The 13,035-nt window shown below is 38.5% G+C and overlaps 1 protein-coding gene across 1 annotated transcript in view; it reads left to right on the plus strand.

The window, feature by feature from the left end:
* atp9b (ATPase phospholipid transporting 9B) overlaps nt 1-13,035 on the plus strand; it is a 351,572-nt gene that overhangs the window by 265,726 nt on the left and 72,811 nt on the right. Inside the window, exon 14 of the mRNA XM_060823126.1 lies at nt 5,311-5,423. Coding sequence (XP_060679109.1) covers nt 5,311-5,423 — 113 coding nt within the window. The remainder of the gene's footprint in view (nt 1-5,310; nt 5,424-13,035) is intronic.

Raw genomic sequence — 13,035 nt, forward strand, 5'->3', positions numbered from 1 at the left:
AGTCTGGTGAACTTGCATTGTAGTCCCTTTATGGCAAATATATAGAATTGTAGATTCTTTATTGTGTGGAAAGATGCCATTCAGCCTATTGAGTCTCATGAAACCTCCGAGTAGCATTCCAGCAATCCCCCGACGCGATCTCCATACCATGGCTAATTCACCTAAGCTGCACAGCCCTGAACATTGCAGGGCAATTTAGCATGGCCAATCCCCCACCTAACCTGCACATTTTTTGATTGTGGAAGGAAGCTGGAGCACCAGGTGGAAACCCGTGCAAATAATGAGAGAACATACAAACTCCATCTGGACAGTCACCCAAGTGTGGAATCGAAACTGGGTCCCTGGCCCTGTGAGGCAGTAGTACTAACCACTGAGCCTACGTTCTGCCCATCCTTAGATATCCATCCTTCGATAAGGAAGCCAAAATTCAACATGATATACCAAGTTGGGTTTCATCATGGTTCAGTACATTTTATGTGGTGTACTTCTGTTACGAATTCTGCACATCAGCAAGTCAGCTTCTGTACTCATCCCTTTGCGATGAAGGTCAAGGTATAACTTGCCTTGGAAAAACTACTTTTTGCACCTGCATGCAAGCTTTTAGTGACTCATGACAGGGACATGCAGGTTCCTTTGGTTACCCGCACATCCTCATCCCTCTTCGTTTAACAAAAAGCCTTTTTTTTTCTACAAAGCAAATAATTTAAAACTTAATTAAGTCATATCCCATGCTCCATATTCGAACCCATTGTTTCATCTGTTCAAGTCCTTTTGAAGCCTATTGTGCCTTTCCTGGCTTGCTAAATGAACAATATGACTTATTGCTATTTTCCTGTCTTTTTCTCATAACCCTGAGTACTGTCACTATTTAAATCATCATTTAATGCCTTCTTGAATACCTTAATTGAATCTTCCTCAATTAAACCAGTTTCTATGACACTTGAAGGCTGTACATTTCCGATCCTAACAACTATCTGTGTGACAACTAGTTATATCACTTGCATCTGTGCCTTCTGATTCTAGATCCTTTAACAAATGGGAATAGGTTCTTCCTATCTATTTTATCCACCCCCTTCATGATTTTGAAAACATCCTATCAAATCTCAACTCATAATTGAAGTTTTGCATCCATGGTACCATTTTTGTAAATCTCTTTTGCACTCAATTTAATGTATGCACATCCTTCTTAATGTGTAATGTCCAGAACAGTAATCCAGCTGAGGGTTAACGACTGTTCTATACAAGTTCAACATAACCTCCTTTTTCTTGTACTGTCTATAGTGCATGTCTTTTCAACTGCTTGCTGTACCTATCCCATCACTTTCAAAACGTATGCATATTTAACATCTAAGTCTCAAATATTTTGCTACACACTTCTGTTATGGAGTCTTAAAGTTATACATCATTGAAACAGACCCTTTTGTCCAACTCATCTGTGCCTTCCAGATATCTTAAACTAATCTAGTTCCATTTGCCAGCATTTGCCCATATCCCCCTCAACTCTCTCTATTTATGTAACCATCCAGATGCCTTTCAAATGTTGGAATTGTACCCGCCTCCACCACTTCCTCTGGCACCTTGTTACACACGCACACCCACACCCATACCAATGTCTGCGTGAAAACATTGCTCCTCAGGTCCCTTTTAAATCTTGCCCCTCTCATTTTAAACCTAAGCCCTCTGGTTTTGCACTCCCCTATCCTGGGGAAAAAACTTTGACTATTCACCTAATCCATGCCCCTCATGATTTTATAAATTTCTATAAGGTCATCTCTCAGCCTCCGATATTCCAAGGGAAAAAGCTGCAGCCCTTTCACCCTCTGTCTAAGCTCAAGCCTTCCAATCCCTGCAACATCCTTTTATATGTTTTCTGAACCCTTTCACATTTAACGACTACTTTGCTATAGCAGGAAGACCAGAATTGAATGCAATATTCTAAAAGAGGCCTCTCTAATGTCCTATTAAGCTGCAACATGAACTTCATCTGTCACTTATCTATCTACTCTACCAACTTGTCAATATCCTTTTGTAGTTTTACACTATACTTCTCACAGGTTATAATGCTCACAAATTTTGCATCACCTGCAAAGCTGGAAATTTTTTCTTACTCTCAAAATCTGGATCACTAATACAACAGGAGAAGCATGGGTCTCAAAGTGGACTCCTGAGGACCTCCACTATAAATCATCATCCAGGCTGAAATGTATCTATTACCATTAGTCTCTGTTTCCTATCCATCAGCCAAGTTGGGTCCATTTGCTGCTGTCCAGTTTATTCTGAGCTAAAAGTTGTCTCTCAAATTTATGTGGCATTTGGTTGACTGTCTTTTGGAAATCCATGTACGCCATAGCAACACTCTTGTGTCTTCAAAAATCTGCAGCAAATTAGTTAAATGTGGTTTTCCATTTAAGGAGCTTGTGCTTGTTTTTGTAATTAATTCACATTTTCCCATTAACAATTAATTCTATTCCAGGAAATTGTTTCAAGAAGAACCACTGATGTTTAACTGACTAGTCTGGAATTGTTAGGCTCATCCTCCTTTTTTTTTGAACAAAGGTTTTACCTTTGCAATTCTCTAGAATCTGGCACCAGCCCCAGACTTAATGAAAATTAACCAAATTGTTAATAAATTTTCGATCTATATTAATTCATATTTCCCCCAGTCCCATGGGCACTAACTTAATTTACAAATTGCTTGCATAGGACCTTATGACAAACTTTCTGAAAATCCAAATGCATTATTTTTGGTTGTTCTCTTCTATCTATCCTTTATTTTCTTGTGTTTCTCGATATTCTTTGTACCGAAGTATTTTGCCTCCTACTTCTGTGTTGAACTTCACCTACCATCTTCCTGAAAAAACTTCGCTTTCACAAATCAGTGTTGACATATGGATGGGGGTTTTGGAGGGATGTGCACCGGATGCTGCTGGGCGGGACTAGATTGGGTTGGGATGTCTGGTTGGCATGGACAAGTTGGACTGAAGAATCTGCTTCCGCACTGTACATCTCTGACTGTCCTTTTTTTAAAATCATTCTCTTCTCAGTATCTTGGTACTAAATCCTTAATAATAGATTCAAACATTTTCCCTACTGTGACAAAATTGACAGGTCTGTAGTTCTCCACTTTCTCTCTTCCTGTCACCTTCAGTTGTGGGTTGCATTTGCTACTTTTCAGAATCTTTAGAATTTTGAAATAAACCCACCAATGCATTCGCTAACACTCTAGCCACTACTTCAAGATTCTGGCATATCTCTCATCTAGTCCAGGTATCAACCTTCAATCCAATTAGCCTTTCAAGTACTACCTTTTTACAATATTAAATTATTTTGGTTCCTTGGTTTTACAAATCCATTGGTTATCCAGTTTTTCTGGGAGAATTTCTGTAAAGACAGATGCAAAGTAATTATTTAGTTCCTCTGTCATTTCCTTATTGTCCATTATAAATTCTCCTGACTTCATCTTTTAATAACCCACATTTGTCCTGGATGATGTTTTGCTTTTCTAATACTTGAAGAAACTTTAACAGTTTGCTTTTGTTTCTCACTAGCTCACATTCATTCCCTTTCCCCTTTCTTTCGCTCTGGCATTCAATGAATCAGTCTTTGAATTCGCATTTCCTTTTCCCTTCCTGGATTTCAGGTTTTTCACAAGGTCCTATGCAAGCGGTTAGTAAATAAAATTAGTGCCCATAGGACTGGAGGAGTATGAATTAGTATTTTCCTAGCTACTTGGTTCTCCTTTGCCGTGTTTTAAATTCCTCCCAATCTTCGTGCTTACCACTTTTTTTTTGACATCTTTATCAGCCACTTCATTTCACCTAATACTATATTAACTTTAATTTGCCATGGTTGACTCATTTCATTTTTCCTTTTTGGGTGTTTGTGACTTAGGTGAATTTCTGTCTGTTATAGACCTTTAACTACTGTACCAGTAGTGTGTTTTTGTACCAAAGCTAGGATTTTTTCCATTTATGTACTGATTGGGGATTAATGGGATTATGACACAAATTCAAAGATTCTTAACCACAGTAAAATATAACTAGATGATTTGGTTTACTTATTTTAGTTTTTTTTTCGTAAATAAAGTTATGTTTTATTGTTAAGGTAAAATCTGCAACATTGTGTACTTATTTTTAACGGGATCCCTTAATTAAAAACCAAAATGGGATGTATCAGTTTCTGTCTGTGATCCTACTTGTCCGGTAATAACATTGCTTAGGATCATAACAATGCAAGTGACCACCTGATGCCTTTAAAAATGAAGAACTGACAAAAAGATGATATTAAAGTACATGGTTCATTCATTTAATAGGACTCTAAATAGAAAAAAAGCATTTACTTTTCATTGTTTTAATACAAAAAAAAATTATGACTATTCTCTCCATTATTGAATTTCTTGAAGGGAAAAATTGGTTAGATAAATCACTGCCCTGTTGGTGTGCATATCTGTGCAACTGGTTAGAGAGATCCTGGAGGAGTCCTCTGAATAATTTGCTTGACTATTTGTATTCAATTGGGAATATGAAGCAGACCTAAGGAATTTGCTAGGAAGCAGGAAATCTATAAACTAAAAGACTAGGTTAAGAAGCAGCTCTGGTATTCACTTTCTACTTATAGTTGTCATCTTTCATAGTTTTATTTCATCAGGGTGCGTATGGAAATTTCTTAACTCTTGATGGACTTGCTTCTGTTCTGGAATTTCAAAGCCGTAGTTAAGACAGCTAGTTACTTGTTACTTAATTAGCTGTTTTAATCGCAATGGTCTGAGACTTTATTTGGGGTGAGGGCAAGATAGTAGTGATTTTTACCAGCTATTCTGGTGACCAAAGTTGAAATAGTGAAGATTTGAACTTTGCAGTTTGCTCTGTAACAATGTCTCGCATTGCTTCTGCTGTATTGCAGCTGTTGCCAACCAAGAGAGTTAATAACTGTCCAACTTTTCTGTCTTAGGATATCAAAATATTTTCTCAATTTTTACTTCTTTTCTAGTTCTTTATTATTGTTTTGGATTCATGTGTGTTTATGTTTGAAATTATTCTTTCATAGTTAAAGCTGAATACACTTTATGGAAAGTTAGTTAAATGCTAAAGAAGTGCACTAATGTTTTCATTAAACATTCATGAGTGAATTCTTGGTTAAGGAATTGAAATGTATTATCCAATATAATTTGAAGCTGGTGTGCATCATACCGAGCAGTTATTTGTAGAAGTCATTTTTCAAGTTCATGTTAATTTCTTGTTGAAAAGTATAACAGAACTGTGAGTGAATTTAGACACTTTGTACTTCTAAATTCTCCTGTGTTTGTTTCAGGAACCCTTACACAAAATGAGATGATATTCAAACGTCTCCACCTGGGCACAGTTTCTTATGGGACAGACACAATGGATGAAATTCAAAGCCATATAATTGGCTCCTATGCACAGGTATGAATTTAGAATCTTGTTTGCAAAATAGTTTCATTGTATTTTAATCATGTCGAGCAATAGTTTTCATGAGATTGTAGCAGTTTTAAATGGACTTGAAAGAAGTGTGTGAAATTTAAATACAGCATTTGCAGGTTATATCTGTTAGTGATTCTGGAAATGTTTATCTTAATCCACTGAAAGCAAAACACAAGCCAATAGGAGCGCGTGTAAGCAGTTCTGATTTAGAAAAGAATAAAGTTGACTGAAATTCTTGCTGTACAGCCAGCACTAGGGACAATTTGGGTGTAGAGGGCTGGGGGTCACCTGCCTTTCTCTGGTTGGGGCTGTAAATCTGGCCCTGTGATTTTTGACCCTTCTGGTCCTTTTACGAGATGCCTTGTGTTCGTGGAGTTCACAGAAAATTGCAGTCTGGTGTCGAGCATAAATAATATTTATTTGGGCAATATGTCAGAAGGTATCTGTGACTTCTCTCAGGTTAGAAGGAATGGGAGGGTAGAGAAACTGAAGTATGTTGAACTTCAAATTACAGGTGAGCTGAAGTATACCTGCCCAATAATCTGATGTATGATTAGGTACTGCTTTTCAGCCTTCGGATTTCTCTGTATACAGTGTATAATTGTACTACTTTGATATTTTTAACATGATCATTTAGTAGTAAATGTAATTGTATGTTCACGTTTTGTGTTGAATGGTATATGTTATTAAATTATTTTAGGGTGTAAGAGCTTCTCCCATTCAACGTATTTGGAAATGTTCCAATAATGCATGTAACACTGTGTTCTTGACTTGAGTGTATACCCCATTCCCCGACAAAGAAATAGACTGCATACGATTCAAATGGCACATTGAGGGAATACAAAGAGCACACATGTGTTCTTGTGTAGTTGAGAGGCGGGCGGTGGCGGGGGGGACTGACCCTTTAAGGGAGTTGTTTAGACGACCCAAAGGGGCAGACTTTGAGTCCAGTCTACAGCCATCTGTGGAGGTGTGAGCATGATTAATAAAGTGTTGCTGTTTAGATTTATCAATTGTCCACTTGGTATATAATTCCTGGAAAGGAAGCACAAACTTAGCAGTGCACAAAGGTGAAGCGAGAGAAATACCCAAAAAAATTACAGAAGGTTCAAACATCACCTCTAGAAAGTTCTATAGTGAGTTAGATCATTTAAAAATTCAACAAGGAAGAAAATGAGAATCAAAAGGGACCAAAACAGTCTGTCTAATGGACTGACAGGCATTGCTACCTGTATTCTGGACAGAATCGACATGAGCCAGGGAAGAGCTTGAGAGGAAGCAGCTCAGGCAGCAAAATTATTCTGATGTTGAGCGTATCATGTTTGGGTCTATCTATAAAAAGACCACAAGAAACATGAACCTGGAGCAGCTTATTTTAAGTCTTTCCAGCTATACAGTTGGACCTAGACTGGCTCAAGCTCCCCATTTGGATCACCTGACCTGCTGTTTTAAATGGGCAGTACATACTCTGTCATATACCACAAAAACAGTTTACAGTGACATGATCAGTCTCTCAGGGATGGCGATTCCTGGAAGACAATCGCCTTGTCTTTATTTTCTTGTAGTGTCCTGGGCTTCAGGAAACTGCACTTCAGGCCTCTTGAAGTGGGCATTCACAACCAACCATAACATCAGTCCCTCCATTAGTCCCACAAAAGCAGTGTGAATCCACAGCTCCAGTGTTTAAGGCCATTCCTGTGGGTGAAGGGGGAACAACAATGGTACTTTCCTCAGTAGTGTGCAAACTTTGCATGATCCTGCTTTCTCCTCATTCTGGAAGTCCACATTCAGCCACCAAAAATAGGTCCTGGCTATTTTCTTCATTTGCACCATACCATGGTGTTCACGGTCCAGTACATGGTTCAAAACTGGATAGTTCTGGATAGCGTTCTGCACCTGACCTGTTGACACCAGCATCTTGTCTTCCTGGGAAAATTGTGATTTTCAGGTCCCAGTTGGGAACAACAATATCCCATGTAGTAGCAGCCTTGACTAGGCATCTGCATTGCCATGTTTCTCTGACTTTCAATAGCTGATTTCATTTGAGTAGGCTGACGGAACCACTGCCCATCTCTGCAACCATGCTGCCACTGTTAATGATATTCCCCTATATGGGCCATAAGTGAAGTTAGAGGTATCTGGTTGGATAGCAGCACAAAGTACCTGCTCTAAAGGAAATGGGTGTACTTCTTAACGCCAAAAACGATGCCCAATCCTCCTCTTTCCACTGGGGTATAATTTTCCTCCAACTTTTTTCGTGACTTCAATGCAAATGCAATGGGCCTTTCCTCTTCATTCAGTAAGATATATGTCAATACAACGCCAGTCCCATAAGGCAAGGCATCACGCTAGCTGTAGTGATAACTTTGGGTTTGATTCCTTTCGTTTCCCCAACAAAATAATGCAGGGTATTCACCTTTTACTATATATCATGGTAATTCTGCACACTGGTCCCTTAACTGTACTTTCACCTGTTCATAACCCTTTAGTGGCATCACTTGTTCAGTGTATGTCCGTCATATAATCTTGGCAGACTTCAATGATAGCACCCTTAACTTCTCTCTAAAGATGGATTCAGGAATCTGAGACACCGCTACACCCGTATCCACTTTCATTTTTACTGTCTTCCCCTCTGTTTCTTGGTTGTTTCCAAATTAATTAGCTTCACCCTGTACCAATGGTTGTTTAACCAAAGCTCTCCTGACTCTGGCCATTTTGCTGCTTCTGTAGACCCAGCTGACTGTGTGTCTCCCTGGTTGGTGGCATGTTCCTATGTCTTGTCCTCGGGATTGTTTCTCTTTGACTCCAGTGCTCTTGTTTGGTTTGTAACCTACAATTTTGGACAGTATGGTCCACTTGCTTCGACATTTGCAGCACTGGGCATCTTGAGTCCAACACGTTGACTCGTGGCGAAACTTCCCACATTGCCAGCATTCTGTGGTTGGTATCACACTCTTCTGAGCTTCCGCTAAGTTATATGTCTGGGTACTGACACTCAACTGTGTTGCTCCATTGGCTGCCAACTCCCAAGTTTGCATTTTGAAAGTTGCATTGAAATCCAGGCTTCTCCTTGTTGGTAGATTCGCTAGTTATTGTGTCTAATTATAAAAAGACCACAAGATAGGTCTGTAGAAACTTGAACCAGTTTATTTTATGTCTTTGCAACTACACAGTTGGACCTAGACTGACCCAAGCTCCTCAGTCCAGGTCATCTAACCCTTTCTCTGAAAGGGGCAGCCCACACTCCTAACTCCATACATAACAAGGAGGGAGAAGGAGAGTCTTTCGAGTAAGATTAGTTTCAGAAAACCAGCTGCTGACTCTTCACCCAATGACCAGTTGGTAAATATGCAACTGTAACAAGGAGATTACAGAATGCTAGAACAATGGAAGATGCCAAGTGAAAACAGCCAAGCCAAATTAATATTAAATAAAGATAGAGTACTCTGCACCAACACTGATTTCACGGCATTAAATGTGGTGATGCAGAAGCACATGCGTTGATGCATTCTGATGTCTTTTGTGGCTAGCTGATATCACTAGCCCTATCTGCGCAGGCATGGCATCCATTGGCAATTATTTTGCCAACTTTGGCTGTCAGATAATAATTCCAGAAATATTTAAATAGTGCAGAGAGTTGATGCCATCTCTCCATGAGAAATTGCATTCCAATTTTTAAAAAATTGTTTGTAGAGTTATGATGCATATTTCATATTGTGTAACCTCTCTTCCTTGAGTAAAGAAACAATAAATGATATTTAATAAACTTGTGTTGTCTGAAAGCTGTGCTTCATAAGATTAAAAGTGCTGAATTAAATGGTACATTGGTTTTTAAGAGCTTGATCTTAATTCAAGTTTAATATATCTAGTTACATAACTATAACTTGGATAGTTTTCAAATGTTCCATTGAAGCCCACAATTGAATGTTTGTCAAAAAATGTCAGTGATTCAAAAAGTGGAAGTCATTCCTTTTTTAATTGAAGAATCTAAATGTTGAGCCTGTTGATGTGAGCACATTCTCTTCCATTGATTGCAAGGTTCAGAAACTGTTGCTGTTAGTCAAATGATGTGTAGTGGAACTACATGCAAGTTTTGTATGTGATAATTGAACATCAAGAGAAAGAAAAAAGAACAAAGATGTGAGGGATAGATTATGGCAACAAAACTGTCAAGTTACAGGCATTTTCTAATTCTCATTCTGAACATTAAACATTTAATCTGATGTCACTTTGTGCAAAAAGATGCTTGTTTTAAGAAATAATGCAGTGAAAACTGGTATGGATTTTTGTAATTATTGCTCTATTGGCATTTCAGTTTCATTGCTTTCCTCAAAGTTAAATTCAACTTCTAAAAAAGATTTGTATGGAGTTCACTAGTGAAATTGTTGAATCTGGTACAATCTACAGATTTATTTTTGTTTATATCGTCTAATTTTAAGACTGAGAGGCAGATGAACTGATGAAAGAACAAGGCTATCATTAATTGGGATGAAAATTAAAAAGACCATCTGGATAAGCTAGTTGCAAAGTAATTAAAAAATCTCTGCTTTATAGCCAACAAACTTAAAGCTGGAGAATAGGCTGGTATTCTAATAATGACCAAATACAGTATGTTGTCGACACTATTTGCCAGAGTTGTGGGCTATTTTAGCCCCTGGGAGAGGGAATGGAGAAGCTAGCTATCTAATCTAAAGCCCAGAAGCATTCTGTGGAGGAAGTGGGAGATGGCGAAAGATGAGGAAGGCTGAGTGCCATTGCATATTGGAACATTGTAATTAACTGTTATTAAATTATGTCCTGTAGTTCCACATTTGTAAATTGTTCTAGATGAAACTGTAATCCCTGGCTCACTTAGCTGGGTCTTGACAGATTTCAAAAATCTATCAGTTATCCTTAAGGATGTCATGCAAAATTTAATCTCCAATTTTAAAAACAGCCATTAAAAGAATGCAGATCTTCCAATCAATTATTTAGCATTTACAAAATTGCCCAGATTAAATAATATCTATTATGTTCAACAGCCCAGTGTGTGTCGTCATCTTGGAAACTTAAGTGTTGAACCAAATCTCTCAATAGTATTAAATGTTATCCCAATACAAGTAACCAAATTAGAGCATGAGAAGTAGTAAATAGTAGATAATGTTTCAACTACTCAAGTCAGACAGCATCTGTTGAGAAAGAAATAAATGGTAACTTTAGTTCTCTCTGGAGATGCTATGTGTTCCAATATTTTATGTTTATATTTGAGAATTTTATTTGAGAATTCTAGCATCCACATAAGAAGTAAATGTTGAAATAAATGGCACATCATGATAGGCCAGGTCGCGTGAAGAAAATATCATAATGGATAACTTTTTTTTCTGTATCCATCTTAAATGAGTCTATGTTGAGTGAAAAAAATGTATGGGTCAAAAAGAAATGATAGTGTGCATTTTGGGTTGCCACACAAACATCCCAGTTTGGCACTGGGGGAACTGAGCAGCACTGAATAAACACAAAAGTAAGAGATTTGTATGGCAAATCATATAACTAGGGCTGTAGATATGGCTTTAACCCAAACACTTTGGGTGAGAGGGTAGAGTTCAGTTACGTGGAAAATTATAAAATTTAAAAGTGAAGAAGGTATGATTGCAGGTTAGTGATGAGAGTTGGTTGTTACCAGAAAACTAAAGAAAGGGACAAAATGTGTGAATGTTGTACTGTACCAAGAAGCCATAAAGATAGCAGGAAATTTGGTAATAGAATGAACTTAAAAGCTTTGTATCCTAATGCGCAAGGTATTTAGAATAAGGTGGTTGAACTGATGGTGCAAATCTAGTGTATACGATCTCAGCCATCAAGGAAGCATGGCTACAAGAAGATCAAAACTGGGAGCTTAACATTCAGCGATATTTGACCTTTTAGAGAGACAGATGAAAAAGCTGGTGGGGTAACACTGTTGATAAGAAATTAAATGAGGACAGTTATGAGAGATGATCTAGGCTTGGATGATATAAAGTCCGTTTGGGTTGAGGTCTAACCTGCAGGGATAAAAGATTAGATTAGATTAGATTACTTACAGTGTGGAAACAGGCCCTTCGGCCCAACAAGTCCACACCGACCCGCCGAAGCGCAACCCACCCATACCCCTACATATACCCCTTACCTAACACTACGGGCAATTTAGCATGACCAATTCACCTGACCCGCACGTCTTTGGACTGTGGGAGGAAACCGGAGCACCCGGAGGAAACCCACGCAGACACGGGGAGAACGTGCAAACTCCACACAGTCAGTCACCTGAGGCAGGAATTGAACCCAGGTCCCTGGCGCTGTGAGGCAGCAGTGCTAACCACTGTGCCACCGTGCCGCCTAAAGATATTGATAGGAGTAGTGTACAAATCCCTAAACTATAGTCTGTCTGTGGGAAAGACTATAAATCAACAAATAATGGGACTATGTAAAAAAGAATGCACAAATATGACTGACTACTTGTTATTTGATTGATTAATCAGATCGTAAAGGATAACTGTGACAGTGCTGGAACTGTAACTGTTTACAATATTAATGACTTGGAGGAAGGAAGTGAATATATTGTAGGTAAATCTGTAAAACATGCAAGAATAGGTCAAAATTTAGGTTGTGAAAGGGGCATGAGCAGTTGACAGAGAGATATTGATTAAGTATGTGGGCAAAATGTTGGCAAATGAAATATAATATGAGAAAATGTTGTGTTTACTTTGAAAGGGAGAACAAAAGCATAGAATATTTAAATGGAGGAAAACTGTAGAAAGCTACAATACAAAGGGACTTGGGAATATTTGTACATAAAACACAGCTAGCATACAGGTGCAGCAGGTAATTAGGAAGGCTAATGGAATGTTGTCCCTTATTTCAAGGGAGTTGGAGTATAAGAGTAGGAAAGTCGAACTGCAATTGTACATTGAGCTGGTGAGACCACATTTGGAGTACAAGGGGCAGTTTTCATCCCCTTATTTAAGGAGACATGCCATTTCATTGGAGGCAGTTCAGAGAAGATTCACTTGGATGATCCCTGTTGTGGAAGGATAGTCTTACGAGCAAATGCTAAACAGAGCGGAATTGTACTCGCTGAAGTTGATAAAAATGTATAGTGATCTCATTGAAACATGTAATATTCTGAGGTTAAATGCTGAGAGGATGTTCCCATTCTGGTCCAGGAGTGGACCTTCTGACCTCTAACCAGGAACGCCAGAGTCTAGTACCAGAGAGCATAGTCTCAGGGTTAAGAGGTGCCAATTTAAGACTGAAGTGAGGAGAATTTCTTTTCTAAGGGTTTTGAGAATTGTAGGGGCAGAATCCTTGTGTATATTTAGGGCTCAGGTAGGTAAATTCTTGATCGGCGAGAGAATTGAATTATGGAGAAAGGGTAGGTAAGTGGACATGAGGAATGTCAGATCATCCTTGATCCTGTTGAATGGCAGAGCAGGTTTACTGGGCTATTCCTGTTCCTATTTCTTTATGCTCTTATGGTTTGCCAACATTTTGCCCACATACTTAATCAATATCTCTCTGTCAACTGCTCAACATTTGGGAAGAAATTGCTGTGCAATATTTTTTTCTTGAATGGCCAATA

Source organism: Hemiscyllium ocellatum, chromosome 4 (genome assembly GCF_020745735.1).
Source record: "Hemiscyllium ocellatum isolate sHemOce1 chromosome 4, sHemOce1.pat.X.cur, whole genome shotgun sequence".
NCBI classification, from domain to species: domain Eukaryota; kingdom Metazoa; phylum Chordata; class Chondrichthyes; order Orectolobiformes; family Hemiscylliidae; genus Hemiscyllium; species Hemiscyllium ocellatum.